General features: G+C 43.3%; 1 protein-coding gene across 1 annotated transcript in view; it reads right to left on the reverse strand.

Moving 5' to 3' along the window:
- Window positions 1-2,067: 2,067 nt before the first annotated feature.
- LOC137372983 (PACRG-like protein) overlaps window positions 2,068-17,090 on the reverse strand; it is a 150,380-nt gene continuing 135,357 nt past the window's right edge. The window contains exon 8 of the mRNA XM_068037573.1: window positions 2,068-2,279. Within this exon, the coding sequence (XP_067893674.1) occupies window positions 2,223-2,279 (57 nt within the window). The 3' untranslated portion in view covers window positions 2,068-2,222. The remainder of the gene's footprint in view (window positions 2,280-17,090) is intronic.

Genomic DNA, 17,090 nt, shown 5'->3' on the forward strand with positions numbered 1-17,090 from the left:
TGAGTTTTTAAATGTGCTTTTGCATTCCTATTTTATCATCCCATGCCTGAATATGTGTACCAGTTCTTTGAAATTCTCAAAAAATCTTATTCATTAATTTTCATTATTAAAACAAGTTTAGGTGGGCTTCTGCAACTGTGAAATGAATAATGAGCACATTTCATGCTCATCAAAAAGTATAACAACTTGTCCACAACAATGTATATTTTGGACATATGCCAATGTGTGGTTACGTGGGCCAACTTCTAAGCCAGCATGCCCATCTCATTGTCAAGACATCATAGATGTATACCATGGAGCTTCATGGGGAACATATTGGATTGAAATGAAAATCAGGTGACATGTAGAATGGGCGACTGCTCTGATATCACCCGCTTTACACTATTATCCAAAGTCAAAATTACCCTTAGTTAGTTAAACTCAAGATTCAGAACACAGCAATCTGCATTTATTTCAAGCTCCCAATACAAAAGGCTGAAGTGTTCTTAGTTAGGATTTATCCACCATTAAGGTAAGAGAATTAAGAACAGTACTTTCCAAACCTCTGGCCTCTCAAAATTAAAAACAGGACAAATCAGCAAGTTAAAAAAATCTAAACATACAAATAGCTGAAATAGAATCAGAAACTGCTGGGAATTCACAGCAGGTCAGTCAGCACCTGAAGAGAGAGAAACCAAGTTAGTGTTTCAGATGAACTTTCATCAGAACAGGTTCAAAGCAAGTACTGAGGCAGGAAAAGGGGTAGGGGAGGAAAGAACAAAAGGGATGGTCTCTGCTAGGGTGGAAGGCAGGAGAGATTAAATGACAAAAGGGATAATGTTGCAAAGTAAGAGATGATAATGGGATGAGAAACAAAACAGAGGTCCAGAGGAGATGTAAATGGAAATGGCACAATCATTACTAACAGCTGCTGTCCGAAAAAATTGAGCAGTGGTCGTGATCTGAAATTATGGAACTCCATGTTGAGTCTGGAAGGCTGTAAAGTGCCCAATCAAAAGATGAGGTGCTGTTTCTCAAGCTTCCATTGAGCTTCATTAGAACAATGTAGAAGGCCAAGGACGGTGAGATCAGAGTGGGAGTGGATCGGAGAACTAAAATAACAAGCGACTGGAAGCTTGGAGCCATTCTTTTGCACTGAACACAGAGGTTCAGCAAATCATTCACCAAATCGGTGTTTGGTCTCCCCAGTGTGTGCAGCGAATACAGTATACTAAATTGAAAGTACAAGTAAATTGCTGTTTCATCTGTAAGGAGTGTTTGGGGCCCTGGACAGTGGGAAGCGAGGAGGTAAAAGGGCAAAAGCTGCATCTTTCCTCCCTCCCTCTGTACTTGATTAAAACCTGTTACATCTCTAACTTTTACCAGCTCTGATGAAAGGTCATTGACCTTAAATGCTAAGTCTGTTTCCCTCTCCATAGATGCTGCCTGACCTGCTGAGTATTTCCAGCATTTTGAGTTTTTATTTCAGATTTCCAGCATCTGCTTTTGTACAAATATAACTGAACTGCCTGGCTTTGTGAGTTAGAAAGCTTGGGCCCAAGGGTTAAAAATGGCCTGGAGGCTGTAGTTTGTAGCCTTGTGTTCTGTGCAATGAATTCTTAAATTTTATTTTCTATCTTAACCTTCTGTTATGTCTTTTAATGACTTGTTGATATTCTTTGAAAAATCTCAATCCTTCATTATGGCTGGTCATCTCCCATCTTATATTATTGGTTAATATTTCCATATTTAATAGCAAAACATTATACTTATCTGTTTAGGTTTATTTGTTAATTTTCCACCCCAATGTTAAACTTTTCCAAATATTCCTGAATGATGTCATCGGCGCAACTTGGTATATGCACAAATTCAGATAACTTATTGGATATCTCTTTCTTCATGGCAACAAGAGAAAAATAAACTGTTGCTCGCTATCTAACAGTCTATGCTGGAACTTGTGTATATATGGACAGGTTTAGGTTTGGTTGTATAAAAACTACCAGAAGTTTGTGATATTTCAAAACCAATTCAACACAAATTCCTTTCTCCACTCAAGGATAGCGTGATTTACCTTAACTTCAATGCAAATTCTTTCAGGATATTTATTTGATTTTGTATGCAAAACTACAGAAAATGAAACACTACATCACATAATTAGACAAAACTCCTGCAAGATGTTCTGGTTATCTGTGATTTCTGTCTGGATGCAGAATGTACTGGCCAAACACAGAAGTTGTCTTTTTTCAAGTGTAAATAGAGCAATAGGTTGGAATTTTGGATTTAATAATGACCAGACTCTCCTGCAACAGAAATGGAAAATCAGTCAAAAAATTCTCAATCCTCCCTCATTTCACAAGGCTCCGCGGGCTCAGCCAATACCATTTTGCAATTAGTCACTCAGAAATTTGCAACAAAAGCCCAGGTTCATCGCCCCCTAATTTTTCTCTACCTACTTGGTGACTTGGCCAGGTTGCCTTGCAGTGAATGTGATTCTGCAGTTTTGGTAATTAAAAATAGAAACCCATCACATTGGCACACCAAAAAGTCACATTAATATACAACTGGCTACTCTATTGTCAAGAGCAATAAGTGCTACAAAATCAAATAGTTTCAGTATCCTTCCTGCTACAATTTAAACATAATTGTAAATGTGTGTGAAAGAATTCTGGACATCAGTGTCAATCTGCCATAAAACAATAAACCAACTTTTTTCGACCAAAAGGGAATGAGGGAAAGGGAGAGGATAAAACCAGATATTAAGAGGCTATTAGATCCATCTAATAAATTGCAATTGAGTTAAGTAAGCTATTGGGGAAAATGTGGAATACAAAATACTATCCACTGCTTTAAAATACTATAAGACAAATTGGCTGTAATATATACATGTCATTAATAAAAAAAATATTGCGTAATACTTTTGTCACAGAACAACAAATGTGTCAAATATTCAAAGTAATTTATTTAGAAGTACGTACTTCTGTCCAAACCTAACAAAAACTAGACTTGGATGAGTAACTGTAGTTTTAGTATGCAACCATTTTAAGTGGCACACTTGTCGTTTTTTAATTGTAAAGAATCAGAATTATTAATGCTGCCATTCCTGACATGCAATGTTGTTACCATTACTTCTTGGTAGATTTCTAACACATGGGCTTTCCTTCTTCCTGGTTTATTTTAAAGAATCTCTCTTCTTTTGCTAAAGGCACTGCCGTAAGTTGGGGTATAGTTCCACAGATGCATGGCAATTATCAATTAGAAAGGACAAGAGGGCAGTGAAATCAAAGTAGAGAGTACAAAGAGGACTAAGATGAAGATTGAAATCACAGAGAACAAGATGATGCTAGGTGCAAAGGTAAAAGGGAGAGAGAAATGAGGAAATTTCATGACCTATGGAAAGAAAAGTCAATTTAATGCATACATTTATATTATTTGGAACATGTAACTTTAAAAATTTCATTCAAAATCTTATTATGCTTCAATTGCTGAGAAGAAAATGGCAGAAACATTTTGTCCAGAAATCATTGAGCAACTTGAGTGGGAGAAATAACATAGCATCATGCAGTGTCAGTACAGGAAGGTGTGACAGGTAAATATTAAGATTAACAACAGAACTCCGGTTACAGAACTTCCTTCACAGAAATGCAACAGGTATATGTGAGCATTTTAACATTAAAGTTTCCATAGGAAATGTTTGAGCATGTGACCTACACAAGAAACATATTATAGATGGTAGAACAGAAAATGTAGCAGCATGCATAGAAGGTTGGTTGATGGACAGGGAGCAAAAGACTGGATTTTAACTTTGGGACAGACTGGGTGTGGGAAGGAGGGTGGGGGCCAAGAGCACATGAGTAAGCCTGAAGTAAGTGCAGCATGTCTGCCCATGACTTCTTAACCCAGCATGAGCGTATTATTTCTGAATGATCGCTTCAAACTTATTTTTATTCTTTCATGGGATGTGGGCATTTCTGGCAAGGTCAGCATTCATTGCCCATCCCATTGGGCGGCACAGTGGCGCAGTGGTTAGCACCGCAGCCTCACAGCTCCAGCGACCCGGGTTCAATTCTGGGTACTGCCTGTGTGGAGTTTGCAAGTTCTCCCTGTGTCTGCATGGGTTTTCTCCGGGTGCTCCGGTTTCCTCCCACAGCCAAAAGACTTGCAGGTTGATAGGTAAATTGGCCATTATAAATTGTCACTAGTATAGGTAGGTGGTAGGGGAACATAGGGACAGGTGAGGATGTGATAGGAATATGGGATTAGTGTAGGATTAGTATAAATGGGTGGTTGATGGTCAGCACAGACTTGGTGGGCCGAAGGGCCTGTTTCAGTGCTGGATCTCTAAATCTAAAAAAAATCTAAATCTAAATGCCCTTGACAACTGAGTGGCTTGCTAGGCCATTTCAGAGGACAGTTAAGAGTCAATCACATTGCTGTGGGTCTGCCGTCACATGTAGGCCAGACCAGACCTTCAGGCAGCGGAGAGGAGCCGGACCCGAATGGGAGCACCTAACAGCAAGACAGCAGTAATAGAGAGTGAGGCTCGGGGTCTGCACCAACCTTCATGGAGGGAGGAGGAGCCGGATCTGCATGGGAGCAACCAACAGCTTCAAGAGTTGGCACACACTGACTGAGTTTGAAAAAAAAAAGTGACATCACAGGAAAGCTGTAAGGTGATTGGTGGGTGAGTAACTGCTGGTCGAGAATATCTATAAATAGCTAGGTTAGTACACTGCTGTTTGGGTGCGTGTGTAAATAGATGGAAATTAGGAGAATGGAAAATTAAAATTTAAGTAGCTACTTTAGCAAGCAGAAGGAAAGTAACAACCTGGTGAGTCTGCAGTTTTGTTTTATTTTATTTTAAGCGGTAAGGTTTATTATATTACTGAGGTTTAAATTAGTACAGCAAGTGCTGGTGAGGAGAGGCATTAATTAAGAAAATAATTAATCAGTTAATTAAATCATAATCAGGACGGCAAGGCAGGTGATGTGTTACAGCTGCAGTATGCGGGAGCTCATGGACTACCAATATGATCCACATAAACCATTTCTGCAGTAAATATCTATAGCTCGTGCAGCTTTGGCTCTGAGTTAATGAGCTGAAAGCTGAACTACAGACACTGCGATGCACCAGGCAGGGGGAAAGTTACCTGGACACTTAGTTCCAGAAGACAGACATACCCTATACAATAGGGTCGTCTGATTTGGTCAGGGGTCAGGGTCAGGAGGATGTGACTGCGAGTGAGGCAGGTAAGGGGATCGAGAAAGCAGAAGTGGAGGAGCCTCAGCCCTTGCAATTATCCAACAGGTTTGAGGTTCTTTCAGCTTGCATGGATGAGAGCGAAGGCTGCAGGGCGGATGAGTTGCAGGGTGGAACAGGAAGCCATTCAAGCTTGGGGGGGGGGGGGGTAGTAAATAGTAGGAGATAGTATAGTCAGGGGGATCGATACAGTTCTCTGCAGTTAAGAGCGAGAGTTCAGAAGGCTGTGTTGCCTGCCGGGTGCCAGGGTACAGGACATCTACTCAGGGCTTTTTTTTAAAAATTCATTCATGGGACGTGGGCGACGCTGGCCAGGCCAGCATTTATTGCCCATCCCTAATTGCCCTTGAGTGGTGAGCTGCCTTCTTGAACCGATGCAGTCCATTTGGGGTAGGTATGCCCACAGTGCTGTTAGGAAGGGAGTTCCAGGATTTTGACCCGGCGACAGTGAAGGAACGGCGATATAGTTCCAAATCAGGATGGTGTGTGACTTGGAGGGGAACTTGCAGGTGGTGATGTTCCCATGTATTTGCTGCCCTTGTCCTTCTAGTTGGTAAAGGTCGCGGGTTTGGAAGCTGCTGTCTGAGGAGCCTTGGTGCATTGCTGCAGTGCATCTTGTAGATGGTACACACTGTTGCCACTGTGCGTCAGTGGTGGAGGGAGTGAATATTTGTAGAAGGGGTGCCAATCAAGCGGGCTGCTTTGTCCTGGATGGTGTCGAGCTTCTTGAGTGTTGTTGGAGCGGCACCCATCCAGGCAAGTGGAGAGTATTCCATCACACTCCTGACTTGTGCCTTGTAGATGGTGGACAGGCTTTGGGGAGTCAGGAGGCGAGTTACTCACCTCAGGATTCCTAGCCTCTGACCTGCTCTTGTCGCTGCGGTATTTATATGGCTACTCCAGTTCAGTTTCTGGTTAATGTTAGCCCCTAGGATGTTGATAGTGGGGGAATTCAGCAATCATAAGGCCATTGAATGTCAAGGGGAGATGGTTAGATTTTCTCTTGTTGGAGATGGTCATTGCCTGGCACTTGTGTGGCGCGTATGTTACTTGCCACTTATCAGCCCAAGCCTGGATATTGTTCAGGTCTTGCTGCATTTCTACACAGACTGCTTCAGTATCTGAGGAGTCACGAATGGTGCTGAACATTGTGCAATCATCAACGAACATCCCCACTTCTGACCTTATGATTGAAGGAAGGTCATTGATGAAGCAGCTGAAGATGGTTGGGCCTAGGACACTACCCTGAGGAACTCCTGCAGTGATGTCCTGGGGCTCAGATGATTGACCTCCAACAACCACAACCATCTTCCTTTGCGCTAGGTATGACTCCAGCCAGCGGAGGGTTTTGCCCCTGATTCCCATTGACCTCAGTTTTGCTAGGGCTCCTTGATGCCATATTCAGTCAAATGCTGCCTTGATGTCAAGGGCAGTCACTCTCACCTCACCTCTTTTGTCCATGTTTGAACCAAGGCTGTAATGAGGTCTGGAGCTGAGTGGCCCTGGCGGAACCCAAACTGAGCGTCACTGAGCAGGTTATTGCTAAGAAATTGCCGCGTGATGGCACTGTTGATGACACCTTCCATCGCTTTACTGATGATTGAGAGTAGGCTAATGGGGCGGTAATTGGCCGGGTTGGACTTGTCCTGCTTTTTGTGTACAGGACATACCTGGGCAATTTTCCGCAGGGTAGATGCCAGTGTTGTAGCTGTACTGGAACAGCTTGGCTAGGGGCACGGCCAGTTCTGGAGCACAGTCTTCAGTACTATTGCCGGAATATTGTCAGGGCTCATAGTTTCTTGACTGGAGAGGAACCTGCAGTGGAACAGGGAAGATCCAGTGGGTCTGGATCCGCGTGGGTAACAACAACATAGATAGGACTGGGAAAGAGTTTCTGCATAGAGAGCATGAGCAGCGAGGAACTAAATTAAAAAGCAGAAACTCAAAGTAAATAATCTCTTTAAGTAATTAGGAAGGCAAATGGAATTTTGGCCTTTATCGCTGGGGGTTAGAGTTTAAGAATAGGGAAGTCTTGTTACAACTGTACAGGGTGCTGGTGAAGCCACACCTGGAATACTGCATACAGTTTTGGTCCCCGTATTCAAGGAAGGATATTCAAGGTATTCATTGGGGGCAGCTCAGAAAAGGTTCACTAGGCTGATTCATGGGATGAAGGGGTTGTCTTATTAAGAACGGCTAAACAAGTTAGGCCTTTATTCATTGGAGTTTAGAAGAATGAGAATTAGACTTTATTGAAACATAAGATTCTCAGGGGGCTTGACAGGGTGGATGTTGAGAATATGTTTCCATTGGTGGGGGAATCTCCAACTAGGGGACATAGTTACAGAATAAGGGGTCACACATTTAAAACTGAGATGTGAAGGAATTTCTCCTCTCAGAGGGTGGTGAATCTCTGGAATTCTCCACCTCAGAGTTGTGGAGGCTAGGTCACTAAATGTATTTAAGGAGGAGGTAGATAGATTTTTGAAATCACGGGGAGTCCAGAGTTAGGCAGAGCAGGCATGAAAGAAGAGTGGAGGCCTGGGACAGATCAGCCATGATCTTATTGAATGGCGGGGCAGATGTGAGGGGCTGAATGGCTTACTCCTGCTCCTATTTCTTATATTCTTATGTTCTGAATTAATAACTGAGCCACGAACAAATTGGTTTGGGGTAAATAAGATTAGAGAGTTAAATGTGTGGCTTAAAGATTGATGAGAGAGAAATGGGTTTCAATTCATGGGGCAATGGTATCAGTGCTGTGGAAAATGGGGGCTGAACTGTTGGGATGGTCTTCACCTGAACCATGCTGAGACCAGTGTTTTAGTGAGTCATATAATTAGGATGGTAGAGAAGGCTTTAAACTGAACAGTGGTAGCAAGGGATCAACTGAGGGAAGATATGATAATTTAAAGAGCGAGCAGAAGGCAAAACAGCAAGATAGTAATAAGGGTAATGATAATCAGAGTGTGGCAGGAAGGGACAGTGCATACAAACCTTTAAGAGTGCGCCAGCAGATAAGGCTAGAGGTCGTGAACTAACGGGTGACAGGGGGGTGGTGTGGGGGAGCGGGTTCGGGTGAAGGGTGATTTCGAAATCCAAAGAGAATGGTCGAGGCATTGGAACAGTATTGCGTTGTGGGTAAAGGCAAGCAGAATGGGACAGGAAGGGACAGAGAGCTTAACAAAAAATGTACATCAGTAAATGTCATTGCAGGGAATAGAAGTAAAAAAAAAATGAAATTAAAAAGTTCTTTATCTGAATACGCGAAAGCATCTACAGTAAGACAGAGGAACTGGCGGTAGAAATAGAGGTAAATGATTTAGATCTAATCACCATTACAGCGACATGGTTACAAGGCAATCAAAATTGGGAAATACAGTTTCTAGGGTACACAATATTTCGGAAAGACAGTGACAGACAGAATGGCAAAGGAGGAGGGGTAGCCCTGATAGTAAAGGATGATATAATGACATTATTGAGAAAGGATCTGGCCTTAGAAGATCACGAAATAGAATCGGTATGGGTGGAAATTAGGAATAGCAAGAATCAGAAAACACTGACGGGAGTAGTTTATAGGCCCCCTAACGGTCGTTACACCATTGGACAGAGTATTAAACAAGAAATTATTGGCGCTTGTAACAAAGGCAATGTAATAATTGTGGGGGCTTTAATATTCTTGAAATTGGCAGGAGTGGTCTAGAAGATGAATTTGTAAAATGTTTTTGTGACAGTTTCTTGGAGCAATACATTGTGGAACTGACTAAGGATAAAGCTATCTTAGATCTAGTAATGTGTAATGAAGCAGGGTTAATTAGTATTGGTATAGTAAAAGATCCACTGGAAAACAGTGATCATAATACCATTGAATTCCACGTTAAGTTTGAAAGTGACATGCTCCAATCACAAACAAGAATCTTAAACTTAAAGCCAATTATGTAGGTATGAGGGGAGAACTGGCTAAGGTAAATTGGGTAAATAGAAGGTATGGCAGTAAATGAACAATAGGAAACCTTTAAAGAAATAATTCAAAATGTTCAACAAAAATACATTCCACTGAAAAACAAAAATTCAGTAAGAATCACCTATCCGTGGCTCACTCAGGAAGTTAAGGATAGTATTCGATTAAAAGAAGAGGCTTACAATGTTGTAAAAAAAAAAGAGTAGCAAGTCTGAGGTTTGACAGTGTTTTAGCAAAGGGCCACAAAAAAGTTGATAAAAAAGGAAAAATAGAATGAGAGTAAGCTAGCCAGTAATATACAAACAGATTGTAAGAGCTTTTATAGGTATATAAAAAAAGAGTTGCTAAAGTAAATGTTGGTCCCTTGGAAGCAGGGACAAGAGAAATCATGGGGAATGAGGAAATGGCAGATGCATTTGCCATGCAGACCCCCCACCTGCCAAGAATGAGGCACATTGATTTTGTCATATGGACATTGATTTGAAATGATGCTGAAGTGAAGTCACCAGACCCTTGGCTGCAAAGACAATTTATTGTCAGACAGTGCTTGTGGAGTCAAAGCGGTTACTTCCCTTATCCAATTTAACCCACAATGGACTTTGAGCACCAGACATTGAAGTTGAGGGAGCTCAAATTTCAGGATGACTGCTGGGATGGCCGAACCCACAAACAGATGTGGTCAGACCAGCTGGTCACGTGAATAGCCTGCTTGGCAACCTGGTTTTTCTCAATTGTACAACGAGTTTTGAACAGAGAGACTGCTGTATGCTCCTGGACTGAAGACCTCTCTTGTCTGGCTCTCCCTCTCTTTCTCACAGAACTCCAAATCCACTGAAGACACATGAACCCCAAGAGAGAAAAGTCTCCTACAGCAAACAAGGTTCAAGAATACTGGACCCCAACAAATTGCAAGATCGACCTACAATCAAGGACTTGACAGTGAGCTAAGAACAGTAACCAAAACTATCTTCAGATATTGCCTCAAACTTTTCCACTTTATTTCTTCTGCTCTTTTCTGTCTCTATCTGTATGTACGCATGCTAGCGCGGGCACGTCGTGTATCCGTAGGCATTAACCGAATTAGAGTTTAAGTTTAATGAATTTCAACATTTCTTCTTTAAACCTAATAAAACCTATTTGTACTGGTTTCTTTGCCTTATAATTGGAAAACGGTGAACAAAGATTCACCAAGGGGGAGCTAAAAACACTTTTAAAAATTAAACCCTGTTACGGCAAGACCAGGTGAAGGCTGAGGGGGAACCCTAGACACCATTCGCACCCGGTCGTAACACGTTGAACAAATATTTTGTGTATGTCTTCACAGTAGAAGACATATGTTTCATACCAGAAATAGACAGTAACCTAGGGTCTAAAAAGAGTAAGGAAATCTATATCAGCAGACAAAAAGCATTGGAGAAACTTGAGGACTAAAATTAGACAAATCCCCCGGGACCTGATGGCCAACACCCCCACGTTCTAAAAGAGATGGCCGCAGAGATAGTGGATGCGCTAGGTATGATTTTCCAAAATTCCTTATATTCGGGAATGGTACCATCAGATTAGAAGTTGGCAAATGTTTCACATTTCAAGAAAGAAGGGAGAGAAAAAAAAACAGGCAACTACAGGCCAGTTAGCCTAACATCAGTCATTGCGTAAATACTGGAATCTATTATTGAGGAAGTCTTAATAATACACTTAGAAAGGCACAGTATGATTAGAATAAGTCAACATGGTTTTACTAAAAGGAAATCCTGTTTGATAACTCTATTAGAGTTTTTTGAGGATGTAACTAGTAGGGTAGATAAAGGAGAACCAGTGGATGTAGTTTACCTGGATTTCCAAAAGGCATTCGATAAGGTGCCACACAAAAGGTTAATAGGCAAGATAAGGGCTCATGGAGTTGAGGGTAATATATTAGCATGGTTAGAGGATTCGTGAACAGACAGGAAGCAAAGAGTGGGTATAAACAGGGCATTTTCAAGTTGACAGGCAGTGAATAGTGGAGTGCCGTAAGGATTGGTGCTGGGCCTCAGCTATTTACAATCTATATCAATGATTTAGATAAAGAGACAGAGAGTAACGTATCTAAGTTTGCTGATGATACAAAGGTAGGTAAGGTGTGGGGAGGACACAGAGAGGCTGCAAAGAGATAGACAGGTTAAGTGAGTGAGCAACAAGCTAACAGATGAAGTATAATTTAGGGAAGTGTGAAGTTATTCACTTTGGTTAGAAGAATAGAAAAGCAGAATATTTTTTAAAAGGTGTGAAACTTTTAAATGTTGATGTTCAAAGAGACTTGGGTGTGCTTGTACAAGGAATGCAGAAAGTTAACAAGTTAACATGCAGGTACAGCAAGCAAATTGGAAGGCAAATTAAGTTGGCCTTTATTGCAAGGGGAATCTTCTTCTTCTTCTTTGGCCTCCTTGTCTCGGGAGACAATGGGAAGCGCCTGGAGGTGGTCAGTGGTTTGTGGAGCAGCGCCTGGAGTGGCTATAAAGGCCAATACTAGAATGACAGACTCTTCCACAGTTGCTGCAGAAAAAATTGGTTGTCAGGGCTGTTACACAGTTGGCTCTCCCCTTGCACTTCTGTCTTTTTTCCTGCCAACTGCTAAGTCTCTTCGACTCGCCACACTTTAGCCCCGCCTTTATGGCTGCCCGTCAGCTCTGGCGATCGCTGGCAACTGACTCCCACGACTTGTGATCAATGTTACAGGACTTCATGTCGTGTTTGCAGACGTCTTTAAAGCGGAGACATGGACGGCCGGTAGTTCTGATACCAGTGGTGAGCTCGCTGTACAATGTGTCCTTGGGGATCCTGCCATCTTCCATGTGGCTCACATGGCCAAGCCATCTCAAGCGCCGCTGACTCAGTAGTGTGTATAAGCTGGGGATGTTGGCCGCCTCGAGGACTACTGTGTTGGAGATGCCAAGGATTCTCTGGAGGCAGCGAAGATGGAATGAATTGAGACGTCGCTCTTGGCTGACATACGTTGTCCAGGCCTCACTGGCGTAGAGCAAGGTACTGAGGACACAGGCTTGATACACTCGGACCTTTGTGTTCCGTGCGTGCAAGCGGATTAGAGTACAGGAATAAAGAAGTCTTGATACAATTGCAGTGGTGAGTCAATGTGGGAGGCCACAGGATATTCCAAATTCTGCTCAACTGGACCCAGATGCTGAACCTCGGGAGCCATCAATGAAGAAGATACCTCTGAAGTAGCAGCAAAGAATGAGCGATGTACTTGCAAAGAGATTGGAGGAGCCCATATCAAGTCTCAGTGAAATGATATCACAGGCCCTTGTGATGATGTCTTTATCCATGGAAAGAGTCGTCACCTGTGTGGAACAAACAAGTTCATGTAGGTGCTTACCAATGGCTTGCACACTATGAATGCCATCTTAAACAGGACTTGTCTTGGCTGTTCATTACGCTACTGATCTGCAGTAGAGAGAGTTCTTCAGCGCATTGCTAGCAGGGAATGTGGGTGGGCCATGAGAAGAATGATGGTGAAATGGGACATGGAAGTGGGAACTCAGCTCAAAATGCTTTGACTTCTCACCTGTTGCCCACCGCTCAGTCAGTACCACACATGTAACTAACCTTGTGTCCCAAAGACCGAGTCGGCGCCTGCAGTCTTTGATGGGGTCCTCACAGGTTCCAAAATCCATAAGACGTCAGCCAAGAGCATCTCAGCAGTCAGAGCAGGTATCTACCTCTGCTGAAGCCACTGAAGTTACACCGTGCAGAAGTGATAAGAAAAGGAAGGATAAAGATTCTGACCTTCTGAATATTTCCAACATTTTGTCAGAAACGTTAAATCTGTTTCTTTATCCACAGATGCTGCCTGACCTGCTGAGTATATCCAGCTTCTCCTGTTTTTATTTCCTATTTCCAACATCTGCAATATTTTGCACTTGGACCATTCTGGAGACCCTGGCAAGTGCATATTGAAGGACGCCTTCAGATCTATCTACACACTTGAAGTGTATTTTCAGCATTCCGATGGCTTGCTCAATGACACATCTGATTGCCATATGGCTTTCACTGTATCGTTCCTGGGCCCTGTTGGTTTGGAATCCTCATGAGCGTCATCGGCCACCTTTCAAGTGGGTTATTATCTCCAAGCGGCCAAAAGTAAGTCTGCTTCAAGGTGTGAAGAGATTAGGGAGGGAGGACTGCACCAGTACAATAGCATCATCGTGGCTGTTGCCCAGAAACCTTGCACACACTTTCAATGACATCTTTTTGTCGTTGCACACTAGCTAAATATTGATGAACACTCCTGGGGGATCTGGGGGTGTCGTAATTGCCACATGTGTGCAGTCAATGACACCATACACCTGTGAAAAGCCAGCTAGAGCCTCAAACCTGAGCACGCACTCACTGTGACTGACATCATTAATGACAAAGTTGACATCATTGCCTGTTCTGGCAAAGAAGCCATCAGTCATCTGTCTTATGTATTTGTGGACTGCCAACTGCGAGATTCTGCAAATGTCTCTGGGAAAGCTATGGAAGAAGCCAGAGGCAAAGATTCACTTGGCAGCAGGGTACACATGTCTGCCACCAGCTGGCATGAGACCCTGAGCCTCCTAAGATTCTGCTGTTCAGACATGACAAAGAAGCTTATCCTCTGCCTGTGCACTGTGTTGTGAGCATAGCCTCCTGTGAGCTACAATTATCTGATCTGTGCTCTCCTGTAGAATGGCAGGTCTGTGAGGAGCAGCCTTTTTTTTAAATTCATTCATTGGATGTGGGCGTCACAGGCTAGGCCAGCATTTATTGCCCATCCCTAATTGCCTTTGAGAAGGTGGCAGTGAGCTGCCCTCTTAAACCGCTGCAATTCTTGGGGTGTAGGCACACCCACAGTGCTGTTAGGAAGAGAGTTCCACGATTTTGACCAAGCAACCACAAAGGAACAGCAAAAGAGTTGCAAGTCAAGATGGTGTGTGGCTTGGAGGGGACTTGCAGGTGGTGGCGTTCCCATGCATCTGCTGCCCTTATCCTTCTAGGTTGTACAAGTCGCAGGTTTGGAAGGTGCTGTCGAAGGAGCCTTGGTGAGTTGCTGCTGTGCATCTTGCAGATGGTACACACTGCTGCCACTGTGCATCAGTAGTGAAGGGAGTGAATGGGATGCCAATCAAGCAGGCTGCTTTGTCCTGGATGGTGTCGAGCTTGAGTGTTGTTGGAGCTGCACCAATCCAGGTAGGTGGAGAGTATTCCATCACACTCCTGACTTGTGCCTTGTAGAAGCTGGATAGGCATTGGGGAGACAGGAGGTGAGTTACTTACCACAGAATTCCCAGCCTCTGACCTGCTCTTGTCGCCACAGCATTTATGTGGCTGGTCCTGTTCAGTTCTGGTCAATGGTAACTTCCAGGATGTTGATAGTGGGGGATTCAGCGATGGTAATGCCATTGAATGTCAAGGGGACATGGTTAGATTCTCTCTTGTTTGAGATAGTCATTACCTGGCACTTTTGTGGCACGAATGTTACTTGCCACTTATCAGCCCAAGCCTGGAGGTTGTCCAGATCTTGTTGCATTTGGACATGGGCTGCTTCAGTACCTGAGAAGTCGTGAATGCTGAACATTATGCAATCATCAGAGAGCATCCCCACTTCTGATCTTATGATGGACGGAAGATCATTGATGAAGCAGCTGAAGATGGTTGGGCCTAGGACACTACCCTGAGGAACTCCTGCAGTAATGTCCTGGGATTGAAATGACTGACCTCCAACAACCACAACCATCTTCCTTTGTGCTAGGTATGACCCCAACGAGCGGAGAGTTTCCCCCTGATTCCCATTGACTCCAGTTTTACTAGGGCTCCTTGACACCATATTCGGTCAAATGCTGCCCTGATGTCAAGGGCAGTCATTCTCATCTCACCTCTGGAGTTCAGCTCTTTTGTCTATGTTTGCACCAAGGCTGTAATGAGGCCAGGAGCAGAGTGGCCCTGGCAGAACCCAAACTGAGCATCAGTGAGGTTACTGCTGAACAAGCATGCTTGATAGCACTGTTGACGACTCCTTCCATCACTTTGCTGATGATCAAGAGTAGACTCATAGGGCAGTAATTGGCTGGGTTGGATTTGTTCTGCTTTGTGTGTACAGGACATAACTGGACAATTTTCCACATTGCCGGGCAGATGCCAGTGTTGTAGCCTGCTGCTGCTGATCCACTGTGGTCCGTTGTAAACAGCTAAAGGGGCATTAAATGCTGATCTAACAGATCACATCTCCTTAGTGGTGGTAAGACGTACAAACCTCCAAAGTCACACAACTCGCCTCCAAAGTTGTGAAGTACTGCGTATAAGTACTGTGGACAAAGCATTTCGCACAATCAGGCAAGAAATGTGAGGTTTCAGTACTTAATGACATCATTCCCTTCAATTGTTGCTGTGTTCTCATGTTGTTTTGATTGGCAATTTCTAGGAAGTCCAGAAACCCATGTACTCACAGTTAAAGTCCAAAAGCCACATTAATATTGCTCTAATTGAGCAATTACCAAATTGAAATTGACAACCTGCTTCTTCTGAGGAGGTTGCTCACACGCAGCTTAACGCACTGTAGTAAAATGCAGAAGTCAGGGGTTTGGAGTCAGCTTCCTGGACCGCTGTCAATATCCCTGGTTTTAAACCCACACCCCCACTCAGATGGCACGAAAATTGGTGGTGCCGTAAATAGTGAGGATAGCCTTAGATTACAGGACGATATAGATGGGCTGGTAAAATGGAAAGAGCAGAGGCAAATGCAATTTAATCCTGAGAAGTGTGAGGTGATACATTTTGGGAGGACCAACAAGGCAAAGGAATATACAACGGATGGTAGGACCCTAGGAAGTACAGAAGGTCAGAGGGATCTTGATGTACTTGTCCATATATCACTGAAGGCAGCAGCACAGGTAGATAAGGTGGTTAGGAAGGCATGTGGGATACTTGCCTTTATTAGCCAAGGCATAGAATATAAGAGTAGGGAGGTTATAATGGAGCTGTATAAAACGCTAGTTAGGCCACAGCTGGAATACTGTGTACAGTTCTGGTCACCGCACTATAGGAAGGATGTGATTGCACTGGAGAGGGTGTAGAGGAGATTCACCAGGATGTTGCCTGGGCTGGAGCATTTCAGCTACGGAGAGACTGGATAGGCTAGGGATGTTTTCCTTAGAGCAGAGAAGGCAGAGGGGGGACTTGATTAAGGTATACAAAATTATCAGGGGCATTGATAGATTAGATAGGAAGAAATTTTTTCTCTTAGCGGAGGTGTCAATAACCAGGGTCCATATATTTAAGGCAAGGGGCAGAAGGTTTAGAGGGGATTTGAGGGAAAAAAAATTCACCGAGGGTGGTTGGAATCTGGAACACACTGCCTGAAAGGGTGATAGAGGCAGGAACTCTTACAACATTTATGAAGTATTTAGATGAGCACTTGTAACACCATAGCAGACAAGGCTACAGGCCAAGGCTAGAAAATGAGATTAGAATGGATAGGCTTCATGGACAGCTCAGATACGGTGGGCCAAGTGGCCTGTTTCTGTGCTGTATACCTCTATGACTGTATGAGTCTGAGTTACTGCTGCAAGTTAAAATTAAACCCAAACAGTTAAAATTAATGGGTGATATTCAGATTGGAAGTAAATTGGAAGTGGAGTATTTCCAGAGCTCAGTGCTGAATCCACTTTTGTTCTCTGTAGATAGACATAATTTACACCAGGGCATTGTGAGCAAGATTTTGAAATTCACTGCTGAAACAAAAGAAAGAGGTTTGGCAAACTGCAAGAAAACTGTAAAAGTTTAGACGATATACACAGTGGAATGGACAGATTGATGACAAAAGCAATGTAATGTAAATAAGTCTGAGGTACCAGTCGTGCAGAAATCTCCTCCAAT

Source organism: Heterodontus francisci, chromosome 1, assembly GCF_036365525.1.
Source record: "Heterodontus francisci isolate sHetFra1 chromosome 1, sHetFra1.hap1, whole genome shotgun sequence".
NCBI classification, from domain to species: domain Eukaryota; kingdom Metazoa; phylum Chordata; class Chondrichthyes; order Heterodontiformes; family Heterodontidae; genus Heterodontus; species Heterodontus francisci.